Here is a 22,724-nt window from a genome sequence, read left to right as displayed (position 1 = left end):
AGTCTTGGGTTGTTGTGTTGAGTGGTTGGGAGGTGGAGTCTTGGGTTGTTGTGTTGAGGGATTGGTAGGTGGAGTCTTGGGTTGTTGTGTTGAGTGGTTGGGAGGTGGAGTCTTGGGTTGTTGTGTTGAGGGATTGGTAGGTGGAGTCTTGGGTTGTTGTGTTGAGTGGTTGGGAGGTGGAGTCTTGGGTTGTTGTGTTGAGTGGTTGGGAGGTGGAGTCTTGGGTTGTTGTGTTGAGTGGTTGGGAGGTGGAGTCTTGGGTTGTTGTGTTGAGGGATTGGTAGGTGGAGTCTTGGGTTGTTGTGTTGAGTGGTTGGGAGGTGGAGTCTTGGGTTGTTGTGTTGAGTGGTTGGGAGGTGGAGTCTTGGGTTGTTGTGTTGAGTGGTTGGGAGGTGGAGTCTTGGGTTGTTGTGTTGAGTGGTTGGGAGTGGTTGGGAGGTGGAGTCTTGGGTTGCTGTGTTGAGTGGTTGGGAGGTGGAGTCTTGGGTTGTTGTGTTGAGTGGTTGGGAGGTGGAGTCTTGGGTTGTTGTGTTGAGGGATTGGTAGGTGGAGTCTTGGGTTGTTGTGTTGAGTGGTTGGGAGGTGGAGTCTTGGGTTGTTGTGTTGAGTGGTTGGGAGGTGGAGTCTTGGGTTGTTGTGTTGAGTGGTTGGGAGGTGGAGTCTTGGGTTGTTGTGTTGAGTGGTTGGGAGGTGGAGTCTTGGGTTATTGTATTGAGTGGTTGGTAGGTGGAGTCTTGTCTTTTGAATGAGGGATTGGTAGGTGGAGTCTTGGGTTGCTGTGTTGAGTGGTTGGGAGGTGGAGTCTTGGGTTGTTGTGTTGGGAGTGGTTGGGAGGTGGAGTCTTGGGTTGTTGTGTTGAGGGTTGGTAGGTGGAGTCTTGGGTTGTTGTGTTGAGTGGTTGGGAGGTGGAGTCTTGGGTTGCTGTGTTGAGTGGTTGGTAGGTGGAGTCTTGGGTTGTTGTGTTGAGGGTTTGGTAGGTGGAGTCTTGGGTTGCTGTGTTGAGTGGTTGGGAGGTGGAGTCTTGGGTTGTTGTGTTGAGTGGTTGGGAGGTGGAGTCTTGGGTTGTTGTGTTGAGTGGTTGGTAGGTGGAGTCTTGGGTTGTTGTGTTGAGGGTTTGGTAGGTGGAGTCTTGGGTTGTTGTGTTGAGTGGTTGGGAGGTGGAGTTTTGGGTTGTTGTGTTGAGTGGTTGGGAGGTGGAGTCTTGGGTTGTTGTGTTGAGAGATTGGTAGGTGGAGTCTTGGGTTGTTGTGTTGAGTGGTTGGGAGGTGGAGTCTTGGGTTATTGTATTGAGTGGTTGGTAGGTGGAGTCTTGTGTTTTGAATGAGGGATTGGTAGGTGGAGTCTTGGGTTGCTGTGTTGAGTGGTTGGGAGGTGGAGTCTTGGGTTGTTGTGTTGAGTGGTTGGGAGGTGGAGTCTTGGGTTGTTGTGTTGAGTGGTTGGGAGGTGGAGTCTTGGGTTGTTGTGTTGAGTGGTTGGGAGGTGGAGTCTTGGGTTGTTGTGTTGAGTGGTTGGGAGGTGGAGTCTTGGGTTGTTGTGTTGAGTGGTTGGGAGGTGGAGTCTTGGGTTGTTGTGTTGAGGGATTGGTAGGTGGAGTCTTGGGTTGTTGTGTTGAGTGGTTGGGAGGTGGAGTCTTGGGTTGTTGTGTTGAGGGATTGGTAGGTGGAGTCTTGGGTTGTTGTGTTGAGTGGTTGGGAGGTGGAGTCTTGGGTTGTTGTGTTGAGTGGTTGGGAGGTGGAGTCTTGGGTTGTTGTGTTGAGTGGTTGGGAGGTGGAGTCCTGGGTTGTTGTGTTGAGGGATTGGTAGGTGGAGTCTTGGGTTGTTGTGTTGAGTGGTTGGGAGGTGGAGTCTTGGGTTGTTGTGTTGAGTGGTTGGGAGGTGGAGTCTTGGGTTGTTGTGTTGAGTGGTTGGGAGGTGGAGTCTTGGGTTGTTGTGTTGAGTGGTTGGGAGGTGGAGTCTTGGGTTGTTGTGTTGAGGGATTGGTAGGTGGAGTCTTGGGTTGTTGTGTTGAGTGGTTGGGAGGTGGAGTCTTGGGTTGTTGTGTTGAGTGGTTGGGAGGTGGAGTCTTGGGTTGTTGTGTTGAGGGATTGGTAGGTGGAGTCTTGGGTTGTTGTGTTGAGTGGTTGGGAGGTGGAGTCTTGGGTTGTTGTGTTGAGAGATTGGTAGGTGGAGTCTTGGGTTGTTGTGTTGAGTGGTTGGGAGGTGGAGTCTTGGGTTATTGTATTGAGTGGTTGGTAGGTGGAGTCTTGTCTTTTGAATGAGGGATTGGTAGGTGGAGTCTTGGGTTGCTGTGTTGAGTGGTTGGGAGGTGGAGTCTTGGGTTGTTGTGTTGAGTGGTTGGGAGGTGGAGTCTTGGGTTGTTGTTTTGAGTGGTTGGGAGGTGGAGTCTTGGGTTGTTGTGTTGAGTGGTTGGGAGGTGGAGTCTTGGGTTGTTGTGTTGAGTGGTTGGGAGGTGGAGTCTTGGGTTGTTGTGTTGAGGGATTGGTAGGTGGAGTCTTGGGTTGTTGTGTTGAGTGGTTGGGAGGTGGAGTCTTGGGTTGTTGTGTTGAGTGGTTGGGAGGTGGAGTCTTGGGTTGTTGTGTTGAGTGGTTGGTAGGTGGAGTCTTGGGTTGTTGTGTTGAGGGTTTGATAGGTGGAGTCTTGGGTTGTTGTGTTGAGTGGTTGGGAGGTGGAGTCTTGGGTTGTTGTGTTGAGTGATTGGGAGGTGGAGTCTTGGGTTGTTGTGTTGAGGGATTGGTAGGTGGAGTCTTGGGTTGTTGTGTTGAGGGATTGGGAGGTGGAGTCTTGGGTTATTGTATTGAGTGGTTGGTAGGTGGAGTCTTGTGTTTTGAATGAGGGATTGGTAGGTGGAGTCTTGGGTTGCTGTGTTGAGTGGTTGGGAGGTTGGAGTCTTGGGTTGTTGTGTTGAGTGGTTACGAGGTGGAGTCTTGGGTTGTTGTGTTGAGTGGTTGGGAGGTGGAGTCTTGGGTTGTTGTGTTGAGTGGTTGGGAGGTGGAGTCTTGGGTTGTTGTGTTGAGTGGTTGGGAGGTGGAGTCTTGGGTTGTTGTGTTGAGTGGTTGGGAGGTGGAGTCTTGGGTTGCTGTTTTGAGGGTTTGGTAGGTGGAGTCTTGGGTTGTTGTGTTGAGTGGTTGGTAGGTGGAGTCTTGGGTTGCTGTGTTGATTGGTTGGTCGGTGGAGACTTGGGTTGCTGTGTTTTGTGGTTGGTAGGTGGGATCTTGGGTTTTTCTGTTGAATGGTTGGTCATTGGAGTCTTGGGTTGCTGTGTTGATTGGTTGGTCGGTGGAGTCTTGGGTTGCTGTGTTGAGTGGTTGGTTGGTGGAGTCTTGGGTTGCTGTGTTGAGTGGTTGGTAGGTGAAGTCTTGGGTTGCTGTGTTGAGTGGTTGGTAGGTGAAGTCTTGGGTTGCTGTGTTGAGTGGTTGGCAGGTGAAGTCTTGGGTTGCTGTGTTGAGTGGTTGGTAGGTGGAGTCTTGGGTTGCTGTGTTGAGTGGTTGGTAGGTGGAGTCTTGTGTTTTGAATGAGGGATTGGTAGGTGAAGTCTTGGGTTGTTGTGTTGAGTGGTTGGGAGGTGGGATCTTGGGTTTTTCTGTTGAATGGTTGGTCATTGGAGTCTTGGCTTGCTGTGTTGAGTGGTTGGTAGGTGGAGTCTTGGGTTGCTGTGTTGAGTGGTTGGTAGGTGGAGTCTTGGGTTGCTGTGTTGAGTGGTTGGTAGGTGGAGTAAATTTTCATCATCTGGTTTCTTCCCTGCACCTGGGTCCAACCTCACCACGTCACACAGAACCTCAGGTGATTTCCACAAAGCTGTGAAAGATCTGAGGCAAGGCAAAAATGGCCTTCTACACCATCAAAAGGAACAACAAATTCTGTCTAAATATACGTAAACCAGTTGTAGAAAGCAGTTATTGCCCTTGATGGTTGTGTTGAATGGGATGTGCTCCCTGACCAAACATTCACAAAATGGGACAAAAACACATTGAGAATCTGCAGAATTCTACAAAAACATCCTCTTACAAGGTAAAACACCAAATAATGCCATGTAGAATTAGCACCTCACGCTGAGGTATGATGCAACTTTTAAATGAGGAACCACTGTAGCAGTGCTAATGAGAGAGGACGCCATAAGCATTGTTCTCAAGAGAAGACAGGCTATGTGCAAACTGCCCACAAAATGAGGTGGAAACTGAGCTGCACTTCCTAACCTCTTGCCAAATGCGTGACCATTTAAGAGACACATATTTACCTCAGATTACAGAGAACCAAAAATTCTTCCAAAACAAATCCAATTTTGGTAAACTCCCACATCTATTAGGTGAAATATCACAGTGTGCCATCACATCTATTAGGTGAAATATCACAGTGTGCCATCACATCTATTAGGTGAAATATCACAGTGTGCCATCACATCTATTAGGTGAAATATCACAGTGTGCCATCACATCTATTAGGTGAAATATCACATTGTGCCATCAAATCTATTAGGTGAAATATCACAGTGTGCCATCACATCTATTAGGTGAAATATCACAGTGTGCCATCACATCTATTAGGTGAAATATCACAGTGTGCCATCACATCTATTAGGTGAAATATCACAGTGTGCCATCACATCTATTAGGTGAAATATCACAGTGTGCCATCACATCTATTAGGTGAAATATCACAGTGTGCCATCACATCTATTAGGTGAAATATCACAGTGTGCCATCACATCTATTAGGTGAAATATCACAGTGTGCCATCACATCTATTAGGTGAAATATCACAGTGTGCCATCACTGTTCATCTTCATCAGCCAGTTAAGAAAAATGTTCAGTTAATAGAACTTTCATGAAAATATTGTAACACGTTGTTCAACCAATGAGTAGATTACAGAGCATCGTTAGCGAAGGCTTCACAGTGTGGGCTACCTGTGGCTCGGCCAGCAGGTTATGTTGTAGAGGCTCAGCTAGCAGGTTATGTTGTAGAGGCTCGGCCAGCAGGTTATGTTATAGAGGCTTGGCCAGCAGGTTATGTTGTAGAGGCTCGGCCAGCAGGTTATGTTGTAGAGGCTCGGCCAGCAGGGTATGTTGTAGAGGCTTGGCCAGCAGGTTATGTTGTAGAGGCTTGGCCAGCAGGTTATGTTGTAGAGGCTTGGCCAGCAGGTTATGTTGTAGAGGCTTGGCCAGCAGGGTAGGTTGTAGAGGCTCGGCCAGCAGGGTAGGTTGTAGAGGCTTGGCCAGCAGGGTAGGTTGTAGAGGCTTGGCCAGCAGGGTAGGTTGTAGAGGCTTGGCCAGCAGGGTAGGTTGTAGAGGCTTGGCCAGCAGGGTAGGTTGTAGAGGCTTGGTCAGTAGGGTAGGTTGTAGAGGCTTGGTCAGCAGGGTAGGTTGTAGAGGCTTGGTCAGCAGGGTAGGTTGTAGAGGCTTGGCCAGCAGGGTAGGTTGTAGAGGCTTGGCCAGCAGGGTGGGTTGTAGAGTTGGTAGGTGATTTGACAGTAGAGTAGACTACAGAGATGACCACAGGAAGTGTGTCTGTCTGTCTGTCTGCCTCTCTGATCTCCTCGTACACACAGTCAACCTGCATAGAGAACCAATGACAATTACTACATACATGGTCAATATGGAAAAGAGTGGAGGTCCCTCAACCAATGTGAGTCAAGGTTCAAACCAAAAAATGTAAATGAAGAACTACATTGTTAATATGGCTGCATTTACACAGGCAGCCCTTTAACTGGCTAAATATCTCATCTGATTGGTCAAAAGACCAATCATTAAGATCAGAATTGGGCTGCCTGTGTAAACGCAGCCTATGAGTCTGAGAATCCATCATGTGTTGAAACTGAGCTGTCTAATGAACAAGTGTTGTTTGTAGGAGGTTCTTCCTGTTGACAGATTGAGGAATGATAACAGACGACAGTAGAAACCCACTTGAGGCTGTAGACTCACACACTCAACCCTTAATGTTTAGTTTACCACCTCCCTGTCTATCACCTCTACACTACAAGTTATCATGGACTGATAACAGACTACAGTAGAATCCCACTAGAGGCTGTAGACTCACACACTCAACCCTTAATGTTTAGTTTACCACCTCCCTGTCTATCACCTCTTCACTACAAGTTATCATGGAGACACACACCCACACACACACACACACACACCTTAGATGTTTAGTTTACCACCTCCCTGTCTATCACCTCTACACTACAAGTTATCATGGACACACACACACACACCCTTGTGTCTCTCACCTCTCCAGTAGGGTCGGGTTGTGTGTTGGAGGAGACTGGTGGTGGTGGTGGTGGTGGTGGTGTTCTCCTGGTTCCTCTCCTCTGTCTGTAGAACAGGAGCAGGACCAGTCCTAACACTGTCACCATGACTAGCAGACCAGCACTGGTCCACACCATCAGACCTGACCACAGACAGGAGGAGAGACTTTACAGAGTACTGTATATATCATAGATACCATCAGACCTGACCACAGACAGGAGGAGAGACTTTACAGAGTACTGTATATATCATAGATACCATCAGACCTGACCACAGACAGGAGGAGAGACTTTACAGAGTACTGTATATATCATAGATACCATCAGACCTGACCACAGACAGGAGGAGAGACTTTACAGAGTACTGTATATATCATAGATACCATCAGACCTGACCACAGACAGGAGGAGAGACTTTACAGAGTACTGTATATATCATAGATACCATCAGACCTGACCACAGACAGGAGGAGAGACTTTACAGAGTACTGTATATATCATAGATACCATCAGACCTGACCACAGACAGGAGGAGAGACTTTACAGAGTACTGTATATATCATAGATACCATCAGACCTGACCACAGACAGGAGGAGAGACTTTACAGAGTACTGTATATATCATAGATACCATCAGACCTGACCACAGACAGGAGGAGAGACTTTACAGAGTACTGTATATATCATAGATACCATCAGACCTGACCACAGACAGGAGGAGAGACTTTACAGAGTACTGTATATATCATAGATACCATCAGACCTGACCACAGACAGGAGGAGAGACTTTACAGAGTACTGTATATATCATAGATACCATCAGACCTGACCACAGACAGGAGGAGAGACTTTACAGAGTACTGTATATATCATAGATACCATCAGACCTGACCACAGACAGGAGGAGAGACTTTACAGAGTACTGTATATATCATAGATACCATCAGACCTGACCACAGACAGGAGGAGAGACTTTACAGAGTACTGTATATATCATAGATACCATCAGACCTGAACACAGACAGGAGGAGAGACTTTACAGAGTACTGTATATATCATAGATACCATCAGACCTGACCACAGACAGGAGGAGAGACTTTACAGAGTACTGTATATATCATAGATACCATCAGACCTGACCACAGACAGGAGGAGAGACTTTACAGAGTACTGTATATATCATAGATACCATCAGACCTGACCACAGACAGGAGGAGAGACTTTACAGAGTACTGTATATATCATAGATACCATCAGACCTGACCACAGACAGGAGGAGAGACTTTACAGAGTACTGTATATATCATAGATACCATCAGACCTGACCACAGACAGGAGGAGAGACTTTACAGAGTACTGTATATATCATAGATACCATCAGACCTGACCACAGACAGGAGGAGAGACTTTACAGAGTACTGTATATATCATAGATACCATCAGACCTGACCACAGACAGGAGGAGAGACTTTACAGAGTACTGTATATATCATAGATACCATCAGACCTGACCACAGACAGGAGGAGAGACTTTACAGAGTACTGTATATATCATAGATACCATCAGACCTGACCACAGACAGGAGGAGAGACTTTACAGAGTACTGTATATATCATAGATACCATCAGACCTGACCACAGACAGGAGGAGAGACTTTACAGAGTACTGTATATATCATAGATACCATCAGACCTGACCACAGACAGGAGCAGAGACTTTACAGAGTACTGTATATATCATAGATACCATCAGACCTGACCACAGACAGGAGGAGAGACTTTACAGAGTACTGTATATATCATAGATACCATCAGACCTGACCACAGACAGGAGGAGAGACTTTACAGAGTACTGTATATATCATAGATACCATCAGACCTGACCACAGACAGGAGGAGAGACTTTACAGAGTACTGTATATATCATAGATACCATCAGACCTGAACACAGACAGGAGGAGAGACTTTACAGAGTTGAACAAAGCTGAGTTTGCTAAAATTACCAGGTTTTTCAGAAATGACCAGATTTTTGCAAACCCGATGCTTTCCAGACTATAAATATCATAGATGGATAGATACAACTGTCATTTGGATGGTAGACTGGTGGATAGATCAGTCAATAAGATAAGGTAGGTAGAGACTTCACTATCTTGCTAGTTATGGGATGATAAATATATAGGAAGAGACGTCACTATCTTGCTAGTTATGGGATGATAAATATATAGGAAGAGACGTCACTATCTTGCTAGTTATGGGATGATAAATATATAGGAAGAGACGTCACTATCTTGCTAGTTATGGGATGATAAATATATAGGAAGAGACGTCACTATCTTGCTAGTTATGGGATGATAAATATATAGGAAGAGACGTCACTATCTTGCTAGTTATGGGATGATAAATATATAGGAAGAGACGTCACTATCTTGCTAGTTATGGGATGATAAATATATAGGAAGAGACGTCACTATCTTGCTAGTTATGGGATGATAAATATAAAGCAAGAGACTTCACTATCTTGCTAGTTATGGGATGATAAATATAAAGGAAGATACTTAAAACCTCTACTGACTCCCCATCCCGCATGCGGGACGTAATCATCGCCTGACACTAATTATCATACCACAACTGACATAAATATCCCTAGAAAATATAGATGAGAGGGAGAGAGAGAGGGACAGAGACAGAGACAGCGAGTGAAAAAAGAGAGAGAGAGAAACAGACAGAGAGGTGGGGTGTCAGAGAGAGAGAGACAGAGACAGAGAGAGAGAAAAAGAGAGAGAGAGATAGAGGGAGAGTGAAAAAAGAAAACGAGAGAGAGAGAGAGATACAGACAGACAGAGAGAGGTGGGATGTTAGAGAGAGAGAAAGAGAGAGAGAGACAGAGAGAGAGAGAGAAAGAGAGAGAGGGGGTGGGGTGTCAGAGATAGAGAGAGAGAGGTGGGGTGTCAGAGATAGAGAGAGAGAGAGATAGAGAGAGAGAGAGAGAGAGAGGGGTGGGGTCAGAGAGAGAGAGAGAGAGAGAGGGGGGGGGGGTGTCAGAGATAGAGATAGAGAGAGAGAGAGAGAGAGGTGGGGTGGGGTGTCAGAGATAGAGAGAGAGAGAGAGATTGAGTGAATAAAGAGAGCAACAGAGAGAGAGAAGTAGAGACATTTGTCCAATGCTTGAACAGGAACAATTGATTTTCATCCAGCATTACAGTATTTCATATCACAACTTATTAGTTAATGTCGAAGATGAGAGATTCATCATACCAGCTCTTGATAGGCGACCACTGACGTGGTTTGGGAGGGTTGAGGAGGTGTTTGGGGATGTTGTAGAGAGGTTTGGGATGGTTGAGGAGGTGTTTGGGGATGTTGTAGAGAGGTCTGGGAGGGTTGTGGAGAGGTTAGAGGATGTTGTAGAGAGGTTTGGGATGGTTGTGGAGACATGGGGTCTGGAGGTGACAGGTGAGGTTGTAGAAGTGGGAGGAGCTGTGAGTCAATAGAAAGTACAGATAAACACCAATACTGAAACAACTTCATGTCAGAAAATAAGTCAGGAAGTGAATTACTAGATAACAATTCATATGGAGAATTCACTTACCATCTGTAACTGTGAGATGCTCCTCTTGGTATGTGTCTAGGCCATATCTCTCCACTCCACACCAGTAGGTCCCAGAGTCTGACTTCCTCAGGTTCTTGATGGTCACATAGAAGACTCCATCTCCCTTGTCTTCTATACTGTATCTACCTTGAGATACATTCTTGCTACCATTAGTTTCAACCAGAATGTCTCCACCAGAACATGTCCCCTTGCAGAAGTATTTGTTGTTGTTCCCTGCCAAAGTGAACGAGCAGCCCACAGTGACTTGTCCTCCTACCACTTCCTTAGTGACAGCTGACACCACAACACACAGAGCTGTCAAACAGAAACACACAGTACAGTCACAACTGATGACCTGTGAGATAAACTTTAACCCTGCTCAAATCTAACATTAACCCTGCTCAAATCTAACTTTAACCCTGCTCAAATCTAACATTAACCCTGCTCAAATCTAACTTTAATCCTGCTCAAATCTAGCTTTAACCCTGCTCAAATCTAACTTTAACCCTGCTCAAATCTAACATTAACCCTGCTCAAATCTAACTTTAACCCTGCTCAAATCTAACTTTAACCCTGCTCAAATCTAACTTTAACCCTGCTCAAATCTAACTTTAATCCTGCTCAAATCTAACTTTAACTCTTTAACTCTAACAAATTTAACCCTGCTCAAATATAACTTTAACCCTGCTCAAATCTAACTTTAACCCTGCTCAAACCTAACTTTAACCCTGCTCAAATCTAACATTAACCATGCTCAAATCTAACTTTAACCCTGCTCAAATCTAAATCTAAATCTAACTTTAACCCTGCTCAAACCTGCTTTTTAACCCTGCTCAAATCTAACATTAACCCTGCTCAAATCTAACTTTGAACCCTGCTGCTCAAACCTGACTTTAACCCTGCTCAAACCTGACTTTAACCCTGCTCAAATCACCCTGTAACCCAGAGTGTAAAAGACCAACAGTGGAAACATTATAAGAAGTAGCATTATCATAAAGAAGCACATGTGGAAAAAAAAGGTCAGAAGGCTGTAAAACATTCTGGCTCCTTATAAATCAAAAGACGGATCAGGATTCCATGACATCCAAAAGTACAGGCAGGAAATGCAAAACAACAGTTACTGAGGATGGCCAAACACTACGATACACGGGAGGACTAATATGGAAATAAACAGAGATCCGAATAGAATGAGGACCAAAACAAACAATACCTCACAATGAACTGAACTAAATAGTGTGTAAATGACAGACATGTGTGTGAACAGGTGATCAGAATTCAGGTGATTGGGATTCTGATTGTGAGCTGCGTTCAGGGGGATCTATGTGTGAGAGTGTAAGCTGGAAAGTGAGCTGTGTTCAGGGGATCTATGTGTTTGAGAGTGTGAGTTGGAAGCAGACGTTACAAACCATGTATAAATCATACTTTAACCCTGCTCAAATCTAACTTTAATCCTCTGTAAATCTTAATTTAAACCTGCTCAAACCTGACTTTAACCCTGCTCAAACCTGACTTTAACCCTGCTCAAACCTGACTTTAACCCTGCTCAAACCTGACTTTAACCCTGCTCAAACCTGACTTTAACCCTGCTCAAACCTGACTTTAACCCTGCTCAAACCTGACTTTAACCCTGCTCAAACCTGACTTTAACCCTGCTCAAACCTGACTTTAACCCTGCTCAAACCTGACTTTAACCCTGCTCAAACCTACTATACCCTGTTAAACCTGACTTTAACCCTGCTCAAACCTGACTTTAACCCTGCTCAAACCCAGGTAATAGACCAACAGTTACTATACTGTTAAGTTCACTTTACTATCACAGTTACTATACTGTTAAAAACATACATTTACTACCACAGTTACTATCTTATTAATTCTGTACTATATGATCCACAGTTACTATTTTGTTAAACTGAGACAGTTAGACTGACAGACTTTACTACACACAGACAGACATACTGTTAGTTACAGACTATCACAGTTACTATACTGTTAGTTACTTTACACAGTTACTATACTGTTAGACAGACAGACAGACCACAGAACTACCTGACTGTTAGAAGCAGGAGACAACATGGAGTGTCTTCATTCTGGACAGTTACTCCTCAGTTACTATACTGTTAAAGTTACTTTACTACCACAGTTACTATACTGTTAAAGTTACTTTACTACCTCAGTTACTATACTGTTAAAGTTACTTTACTATCACAGTTACTATACTGTTAAAGTTATTTTACTATAACAGTTACTATACTGTTAAAGTTCATTTTACTATCACAGTTACTTTACTGTTAAACTTACTTTACTACCACAGTTACTATACTGTTAAAGTTACTTTACTATCAGAGTTACTATACTGTTAAAGTTACTTTACTACCACAGTTACTATACTGTTAAAGTTATTTTACTACCTCAGGTACTATACTGGTAATGTTATTTTACTATACTACCTGCTAGCCCAGTTCCACAACAGAGTCTCTGTCAGCTACACACTTGACAGCAGGGTGTTTCTGAAATGCTCTGTCTTCCTTAATTGAAAGCTCCTCCCTCATCTGACACCCCACCCCTCTCCTCTGTCTCTCTCTTTATCTCTCTCTCTGTCTTTTTGTCTCTGTCTTTAAATTCCCCTCCCTTTATTGGCTTGAAACTGCATCATTGCCTCATCTGACACCCCACCCCTCTCCTCTGTCTCTCTCTCTTTCTCTTTATCTATCTCTCTTTCTGTCTTTTTGACTCTGTCTTTTGTCTCTCTCTGTCTTTAAATTAAATTCAAAGAGTTTATTGGCTTGGGAAACATGCTTACATTGTAAAAGCAGAGAGTCTCTCTCTCTCTCTCTCTCTCTCTCTCCAATTCAATTCAATTCAATTTCAATTTAAGGGCTTTATTGGCATGGGAAACATATGTTAACATTGCCCAAAATAAACAAAACTGAAATAAACATTCAAGATTAACAGTCTCTCTCTTTCTCTCTGCATGTCAAGGAGATGAGTATAGTGATGCTGGTGGTGAAGGGGGTGGGTATTATCCTACACATTCTGATGATTTCTCTGTAGTGACCTCAGTGTCTCCAGGTCTGTGTGCTGCAGAGTGAAACTGGTTGAAACTGGTTGAACTCATCTATCTGTGGTGACTAAGTGTTAAAACTGTCAACTTCTCTGTTCTAAAGTGACCATGTTTGTTTCAGCAGAGGAGGAACACATTGTTGAGATGATGACAATATAGTTAAAGTATACATCAATATATTTTATGACTTTTTTCTGACATTTATTGATCAAAATACAGTCTTTGTAAATGGATTTCCAAAAGTAGAAATGGTTACAAATAATAACATTTTACTAAAACTCTCCTGTCTCTGTGTCAGTTTAATGGTGTCATCATTTCAGTTTGGGTCTGTTGTGTTGAGGGTTTGGTAGGTGGAGTCTTGGGTTGCTGTGTTGAGGGTTTGGTAGGTGGAGTCTTGGGTTGTTGTGTTGAGGGTTTGGTAGGTGGAGTATTGGGTTGTTTTGTAGGTGGAGTCTTGGGTTGTTGTATTATGGATTTGGTAGGTGGAGTCTTGGGTTGTTGAGTTGAGGGTTTGGTAGGTGGAGTCTTGGGTTGTTGTGTTGAGGGTTTGGTAGGTGGAGTCTTGGGTTGTTGTGTTGAGGGTTTGGTAGGTGGAGTCTTGGGTTGTTGTGTTGAGGGTTTGGTAGGTGGAGTCTTGGGTTGTTGTATTGAGGGTTTGGTAGGTGGAGTCTTGGGTTGTTGTGTTGAGGGTTTGGTAGGTGGAGTCTTGGGAAGCTATGTTGAGGGTTTGGTAGGTGGAGTCTTGGGTTGTTTGTAGGTGGAGTCTTGGGTTGTTGTATTGAGGGTTTGGTAGGTGGAGTCTTGGGTTGTTGTGTTGAGGGTTTGGTAGGTGGAGTCTTGGGTTGTTGTGTTGAGGGTTTGGCAGGTGGAGTCTTGGGTTGATGTGTTGAGGGTTTTGTAGGTGGAGTCTTGGGTGTTTGTTGAGGGTTTGAGGGTCTTGGGTAGGTTTGGAGTCTTGGGTTGTTGTATTGAGGGTTTGGTAGGTGGAGTCTTGGGTTGTTGTGTTGAGGGTTTGGGAGGTGGAGTCTTGGGTTGTTGTATTGAGGTTTGGTAGGTGGAGTCTTGGGTTGTTGTATTGAGGTTTGGTAGGTGGAGTCTTGGGTTGTTGTGTTGAGATTTGGTAGGTGGAGTCTTGGGTTGCTGTGTTGAGGGTTTGGTAGGTGGAGTCTTGGGTTGTTGTGTTGAGGGTTTGGGAGGTGGAGTCTTGGGTTGCTGTGTTGAGGGTTTGGTAGGTGGAGTCTTGGGTTGCTATGTTGAGGGTTTGGTAGGTGGAGTCTTGGGTTGCTGTGTTGAGGGTTTGGTAGGTGGAGTCTTGGGTTGTTGTGGGTTTGGATTGGTGACTGGCCCTGTGTTGAGGGTTTGGTATAAATCTTGTTGCTATGTTGAGGGTTTGGTGGTGGTAGTCTTGGTGTTAATAGTGTTGAGGGTTTGGTAGTGAGGAGTCTTGTTGCTGTGTCTGGATTGTGACTGGTGTAGTGGAACACAACATATAAATCATGTGTGTGTACGTGCAGTGGTGTGGTAGTGGTGTAGTAGTGTAGTGGTGTAGTAGTGTAGTAGTGTAGTGGTGTAGTAGTGTAGTAGAGGTGTAGTGGTGTAGTAGTGTAGTGTGTAGTAGTGTAGTAGTGTAGTGGTGTAGTAGTGTATTAGAGGTGTAGTAGTGTAGTGCTGTAGTAGTGTAGTGGTGTAGTAGAGGTGTAGTGGTGTAGTAGTGTAGTGCTGTAGTAGTGTAGTAGTGTAGTAGTGTAGTGGTGTCGTAGTGTAGTAGAGGTGTAGTGGTGTAGTAGTGTAGTGCTGTAGTAGTGTAGTAGTGTAGTGGTAGTGTAGTAGTGTAGTAGTGTCGTTGTGTAGTGGTGTAGTAGTGTAGTAGTGTAGTAGTGTAGTAGTAGTAGTGTAGTGGTGTAGTAGTAGTGTAGTAGCGTAGTGGTGTAGTGGTGGAGTAGTGTAGTAGTGTAGTGGTGTAGTAGTGTAGTAGCGTAGTGGTGTAGTAGTGTAGTTGTGCCTGGAGCAGTGGGTATACTCTAATTTTGCCCAAAATGTCCCAAACGGCCCACCTGAATGACCTAAAATGATACATCTTCCACAGTCAGGTAAACCCAAGCTGTACTGTGCTGGCCTGAATATTTTCTTCATGCTAACAGTTCTAGCAGGAGTATCCAGGCCAATCTGGGCTTGGCTTGGCATGGCTGAGTGTCAGCTTAGTTCTGCAGTGTGTAAACCACCATTGTGTTCTTGTGTTCGGAGTTTCTACAGTACCTCTCTTCCCACTACAGAGCCAAGCTGGACTGGGCTGGCCTGGTTAGTCATTCAACTGAAGCTTGGAACTGAACTGACAGTGAAAATGTGAAAATGATCAATCAGATCCAGCAGGGTGAAAAGGGGTTTAGTGACAGTACTGGTACTGCATAATATACTGTAGTCTAATAAACTGGACTCTACCCCTTGTATTAGTGTTAAAAGGGGTTTAGTGACAGTACTGGTACTGCATAATATACTGTAGTCTAATAAACTGTACTCTACCCCTTGTATTAGTGTTAAAAGGGGTTTAGTGACAGTACTGGTACTGCATAATATACTGTAGTCTAATAAACTGTACTCTACCCCTTCTGTGAAACAAAACAAAACTAGATAGTGCTGGATAGCAAGTTGGATAATGTTGATGTGAGTCAACCAAGAAATAGGTCACTGACAGCCTGTGTAATTGATGGAAAGACAACAAATGACTTTTGATTTCAACAAGGTTGTTGTTAAATAAGAGAACAGTCTAGGGTTGTAACAGTGATAAAGTTGTCTATCACCTGTTACAATCAAGTTCAACAGAACCAGTTACAACTGAAGTATCTGACCATCAATAGATTCAATAAAAAGCCATTTGTTTTTTAATTAATCCTGTTTGGGATAGGAGGCAGTATTTTCACGTCTGGATGAAAAGCGTGCCCAAACTAAACTGCCTGCTACTAAGGCCCAGAAGCTAGGATATGCATATAATTGGTAGTTTTGGATAAAAAACACTAAAGTTTCTAAAACTGTTAAAATAATGTCTGTGAGTATAACAAAACTTATTTGGCAGGTGAAACCCCGAGGACAAACCATCCAGGAAAAATATTTTTTGAGGTGATTTCTGTGGCACTTGGTTGCAGTTCCTATTGCTTCCACTAGAAGTCAACAGTCTTTAGAAATTCGTTTATGTTTTCTTTTCGAGAAATGAAGAAGTACGGTGATTCAGAACGAGGGTCCAGCTGAGTGGACTATACTGTTTTGATGTGAGCTCCAGGTCAGGCGCTTCACGTTGTTTTTATCCTTTATTGAACACAGTTTATCCCATCTAACATTTGATTGATTATTTACGTTTTAAAATACCTAAAGTTGGATTAGGAAAGTTGTTTGAAATGTTTGGACAGCGTTTAACAGGTAACTTATTAGATATTTTGTAGTCATGCTGGGCGAGTTGGAACCGGTGTTTTTCTGAATCAAATGCGCCAAATAAATTGACATTTTGGAGATATAACGACGGAATTAATCGAACAAAAGGACCATTTGTGATGTTTATGGGACATATTGGAGTGCCAACAGAAGAAGCTCTTCAAAGGTAAGGCATGAATTATATCGTTATTTCTGAGTTTTGTGTCGCACCTGGCGGGTTGAAATGTGATTGTCATGTGTTTGTTTGATGTCCTCAGATAATCGCATGGTTTGCTTTCACCGTAAAGCCTTTTTGAAATCTGACACAGTTGCTAGATTAACAAGTTAAGCTTTAATTTGGTGTATTGCACTTGTGAATGTATGAAAGTTAAATATTTCTAATATTATTTTTTTAATTTCGCGCTCTGCAATTTCACCGGATGTTTTCGGTGAACCTAGCCATAACATGTTTTTTTAACACAGCAGCCCCATATCATCAGGTGCAAAATATAATTTTCAAATATTTAATTTTTCAGTCCATTATATTGTTATTAGGCCTACAAAATAGATGTGTGTTGACTGTGATTAGGCCACGGGAAAATAATACCGTCTGCTAGGCTCAACTAACTTACAAACTAGGCTGTATATGATGGCATTGCGCAATTATGGTGTTTCTAAAAATGGTTAACTTACCATCTGTAACTGTGAGATGCACCTCTTGGTATTTGTCTAGGCCATATCTCTCCACTCCACACCAGTAGATACCAGAGTCTGACTTCATCAGGTTCTTGATGGTCACATAGAAGACTCCATCTCCCTTGTCTTCTATACTGTATCTACCTTGAGTTACAGTCTTGCTCCCCTCAGTTTCAACCAGAATGTCTTTAAAAGAACATGTCCCCTTGCAGAAGTATTTGTTATTGGTTCCTGCCCAAAAAAACGAGCAGCTGAACATGACATGTCCTCCTACCACTTCCTTAGTGCCAGCTGACTCCACAACACACAGAGCTGTCAAACAGAAACACACAGTACAGTCACAACTGATGACCTGTGAGATATACTTTAACCCTGCTCAAATCTAACATTAACCCTGCTCAAATCTAACTTTAACCCTGCTCAAATCTAACATTAACCCTGCTCAAATCTAACTTGAACCCTGTTCAAATCTAACTTTAACCCTGCTCAAATCTAACTTTAACCCTGCTCAAATCTAACTTTAACCCTGGATAAATCTAACTTTAACCCTGCTCAAATCTAACATTAACCCTGCTCAAATCTAACATTAACCCTGCTCAAATCTAACTTGAACCCTGTTCAAATCTAACTTTAACCCTGGATAAATCTAACTTTAACCCTGCTCAAATCTAACTTGAACCCTGGATAAATCTAACTTTAACCCTGGATAAATCTAACTTTAACCCTGGATAAATCTTACTTTAACCCTGGATAAATCTAACTTTAACCCTGGATAAATCTAACTTTAACCCTGGATAAACAGGTAAAAGACCAACATGTCAAATCAAATCAAAGTCTATTTGTCACATGCACCGAATACAACAGGTGTAGTAGACCTTACAGTGAAATGCTTACTTACAGGCTCTAACCAATAGTGAAAAATAACAGTAGCGAGGCTACATACAGACACCGGTTAGTCGGGCTGATTGAGGTAGTATGTACATGTAGATATGGTTAAAGTGATGATGCATATATGATGAACAGACAGTAGCAGTAGTGTCAAACATTCTAAGTTCAGTTTATTATCATGAGGTACATGTGGAAAACAAACTATCTGGCTCCTTGTAGACAAATACATATCTTATTCCTTCTGTACTATATCATACAGACAGACAGACAGACAGACAGACAGACAGACAGACAGACAGACAGACAGACAGACAGACAGACAGACAGACAGACAGACAGACAGACAGACAGACAGACAGACAGACAGACAGACAGACAGACAGACAGACAGACAGACAGACAGGCAGACAGACAGACAGGCAGACAGACCTCACCTGAGAGGAGACAGCAGGAGACAACATGGAGTATCTTCATTCTGGACAGTTACTCCTCAGTTACTATACTGTTAAAGTTACTTTACTACCACAGTTACTATACTGTTAAAGTTACTTTACTACCACAGTTACTATACTGTTAAAGTTACTTTACTATCACAGTTACTATACTGTTAAAGTTACTTTACTATCACAGTTACTATACTGTTAGTTACTTTACTATCACAGTTACTATACTGTTAAAGTTACTTTACTATCACAGTTACTATACTGTTACAGTTATTTTACTATACTACCAGCTAGTTCAGTTCCACAACAGAGTCTCTGTCAGCTACACACTTGACAGCAGGGTGTTTCTGAAACGCTCCTACTTCCTTAATTGAAAGCTCCTCCCTCATCTGACACCCCACCCCTCTCCTCTGTCTCTCTATCTCTCTTTATCTCTCTCTCTCTCTGTCTTTTGTCTCTCTCTGTCTTTAAATTAAATTAAATTCAAAGGGCTTTATTGGCATGGGAAACATGCTTACATTGCCAAAGCAGAGATACTGTCTGTCTGTCTCTCTCTGTCTCCATCTCTCTCTCTCAATTCAATTCAATTCAATTCAAGGGGCTTTATTGGCATGGGAAATTATGTGTTAACATTGCCAAAAGCAAGTAGAAAATATACAAAAGTGAAATAAACAATAAAAATTAACAGTAAACATTACACATACAGAAGTTTCAAAACAATAAAGACATTACAAATGTCATATTATATATGACATTACAATATATATATATTTTTATATATATATATATATGTATATATAATATATAATATGACAATATATATATATATATATATATATATACACACACACACACACACACACACATACACACACACACACACACAGTGGGGCAAAAAAAGTATTTAGTCAGCCACCAATTGTGCAAGTTCTCCCACTTAATAAGATGAGAGAGGCCTGTAATTTTCATCATAGGTACACTTCAACTATGACAGACAAAATGAGAAGAAAAAAATCCAGAAAATCACATTGTAGGATTTTTAATGAATTTATTTGCAAATTGGGTTCATTCCTGTTCTGGTAAAGTGCATTTTTTATTGTATAGGGCAGGAAGCAGTTAAAGGCCGTGGGGGTAGGGGACACTAAAAATGCAGACACATAGACGCTTAAGACCAGCTGGGCATACAAGGATCAAAGAGGTTGCCTAAGGACGGGGTCAGTCAAATGACCAACTGATGGATTGCAGGCATCAATCACATCACAGGGGACACAAGTCTGTTTGATCTTAGACAACCATATGAAGTGAAGGCGACCAGGGCAGCTGAACACACTAAAAACTAGAGACACATACAAAAGGGACACATGGAGTTAATTACAGAGCCAAAGCATAGGGCTGTAAAATAGAGGAATGTACACTATTTTTAGTATAGCTGGACACGCTAGAAACTGAGGAGACACAGTCTGCTGATCCTAGATAATACACAAACAAAAGAATGCATTTAGCTAAGTGCAGGAACAGCAAGGGTCTTGTCATCTGCCGAAAGCAGATGTGGGCGTTACTGGTCTGAACAAGCAATAGTGACCAAGTTCATTTGGCTTATAGGCATGTGCGGCTTATTTATGTACAAAATACATATTTTTTAATAATTCAGTGGGTGCGGTTTATATTCAGGTGCGCTTAATAGTCCAGCAATTACGGTAGTCAACACCAGAACATTTTACAGCTGGCTAGAAATGAACAAGAAAATGATCTCAACAGAGACATGTCCTCATGTGTGCTATCTATATCTCCCCACTAGAATCCCCATACTTTAACGATGACAGCTTCTCCATCCTAGAGGGAGAGATCAACCATTTCCAGGGCCAGGGACATGTACTCTACTAGTCTGTGGGGACCTAAATCCCAGAACTGGACAAGAACCTGACACTGTCAGCACACAGGGGTACAAACAGCTACCTGGAGATGACAGTATTCCCTCCCAAATATGCCCCCCTAGACACAACTATGACAAAAATGGGCCACAACTCCTGCAGCTCTGTCGCATGCTGGGTATGTACATAGTCAATGGTAGGCTTTGATGGGACTCCTATGGTAGGTACACCTATAGCTCATCCCTTGGCTGTAGTACTGTAGATTCATTTATCACTGACCTCAAGCCAGAGTCTCTCAGAGCGTTCATAGTCAGCCCACTAAACACCCGTATCAGATCACAGCAACATCACAGTCTACTTAAACAGAGCAGTACTCAACCATGAGGCATCAAAGCCAAAGGAACAGCCCACTAAACACCCGTATCAGATCACAGCAACATCACAGTCTACCTGAACAGAGCAATACTCAACTCTTGAGGCATCAAAGCCAAAGGAACTGAACAGTATGAAGAAGACAGTGGAGGTGTAACTTGGCAGTAGAAAGCCTAAAAGGATGAAGACAGCAAAACCCTAAGAAAGAAACTGAGAAACCTATCCAACCAAAAACATAAACACCCAGACAGAAGGAATTATATCATGTGTGCAAATGATGCCTATAGAAACGCAATTGGGCAATTTGGGCTTATTCTGGTCAGATTTTGGCGAGAGTGAGCCCTCCCTCTTCGACCTCTTCCTCTCTGCTGAAATGATGTCACCAGAGTAAGCCTCCGAGTGAGCGAAACAGCGCCCCTCTATATGAAGACCATGTATCTGATGCTGTGTGGACAGAAATAGTATGACATGCTCTGTTTGTTCAGACAGCATCAGATACATGGTCTACACATATGGAGACAGAGGGGCGCTGTTTCACACGGATGCATTAACCCTCCATAATCTAAACCCTGTCTAAACCGGGGGGGTCATACCGAGGATCATTTAGTTATTTGATTTGGAATTTTAAAACCCATTGAAGTATAAAAATATATATAAACACATCAATTATTTGAATTTGGCCTTAATTCTGTTAGCCCATAAACACATTGATTTACAGATTCACTACATGTCAAACCCCTTGTAGTATAAAAGTATATACACTACCGGTCAAACGTTTCAGAACACAGACTCATTCAAGGGTTTTCCTTGATTTGTACTATTTTATACATTGTAGAATAATAGTGAAGACATCAAAACTATGAAATAACACGTATGGACTCATGTATGTTATATTTGAGATTCTTCCAACAGCCACCCTTTGCCTTTATGACAGCTTTGCACACTCTTGGCATTCTCTCAACCAGCTTCATGAGGTAGTCACCTGGAATACATTTCAATTAACAGGTATGCTTCTTAAAAGGTAATTGGTGGAATTTATTTCCTCCTTAATACGTTTGAGCCAATAGGTTGTGTTGTGAAAAGGTAGGGGAGGGGTATACAGAAGACAGCCCTATTTGGTAATATAGTAAGTCCATATTATGGCAAGAATAGATCAAATGAGCAAAGAGAAATGACAGTCCATCATTACTTTAAGATATGAAGGTCAGTCAAAACGAAACATTTCAAGAACTTTGAAAGTTTCTGCAAGCGCAGTTGCAAAAACCATCAAGCGCTATGATGAAACTGTCTCTCATGAGGACAGCCACAGGAATGGAAGACCCAGAGTTACCTCTGCTGCAGAGGATACGTTCTTTAGAGTTTCCAGCCTCAGAAATTGCAACCCAAATAAATGCTTCAGAGAGTTCAAGTAACAGACACATCTCAACATCAACTGTTCAGCGGAGACTGTGTGAATCAGGCCTTCAGGGTCGAATTGCTGCAAAGATACCACTACTAAAGGACACCAATAAGAAGAAGGGACTTGCTTGGGTCAAGAAACACGAGCAATGGACATTAGACCGGTGGAAATTTTGGCCTGGAGTCCAAATTGGAGATTTTTGGTTCCAACCGTCGTGTCTTTGTGAGACACGGTGTGGGTGAACGGGTGAACGGGTGATCTCTGCAAGTGTATTTCCCACTGTGAAGCATGGAGGAGGAGGTGTTATGGTGTGGGGGTGCTTTGCTGGTGACACTCTCTGTGATTTATTTAGAATTCAAGGCACACTTAACCAGCATGAATACCACAGAATTCTGCAGCGATACGCCATCCCATCTGGTTTGGGCTTAGTGGGACTATCTTTTGTTTTTCAACAGGACAATGACCCAACACACCTCCAGGCTGTGTAAGGGCTATTTTACCAAGAAGGAAAGTGACTGAGTGCTCCATCAGATGACCTGGCCTCCACAATCACCCGACCTCAACCAAATTGAGATGGTTTGGGATGAGTCGGGCCGCAGAGTGAAGGAAAAGCAGCCAACAAGTGCTCAGCATATGTGGCAACTCCTTCAAGACTGTTGGAAAAGCATTCCAGGTGAAGCTGGTTAAGAGAATGCCAAGAGTGTGCAAAGCTGTCATCAATGCAAAGGGTGGCTATTTGAAGAATTTCAAATGTAACATATTTTGATT

The 22,724-nt window shown here is 42.9% G+C and overlaps 1 protein-coding gene across 1 annotated transcript; it reads right to left on the bottom strand.

Moving 5' to 3' along the window:
- Positions 1 to 4,716: 4,716 nt before the first annotated feature.
- On the bottom strand, positions 4,717 to 18,664 carry LOC121842799 (cell wall protein DAN4-like). Its single transcript, XM_042312555.1, has 5 exons — positions 18,306 to 18,664; positions 9,825 to 10,139; positions 9,494 to 9,712; positions 6,221 to 6,381; positions 4,717 to 5,547 (listed from the first exon to the last, which is right to left on the bottom strand). The coding sequence occupies exons 1-5, from the start codon at positions 18,343 to 18,345 to the stop codon at positions 5,137 to 5,139; spliced, it is 1,146 nt and encodes a 381-aa protein (XP_042168489.1). The 5' UTR covers positions 18,346 to 18,664; the 3' UTR covers positions 4,717 to 5,136.
- Between the last annotated feature and the right edge of the window lie 4,060 nt (positions 18,665 to 22,724).

This window comes from Oncorhynchus tshawytscha, unplaced genomic scaffold, assembly GCF_018296145.1.
Source record: "Oncorhynchus tshawytscha isolate Ot180627B unplaced genomic scaffold, Otsh_v2.0 Un_contig_9895_pilon_pilon, whole genome shotgun sequence".
Lineage (NCBI taxonomy): Eukaryota > Metazoa > Chordata > Actinopteri > Salmoniformes > Salmonidae > Oncorhynchus > Oncorhynchus tshawytscha.
This window is presented reverse-complemented; position numbering and strand designations above follow the sequence as displayed.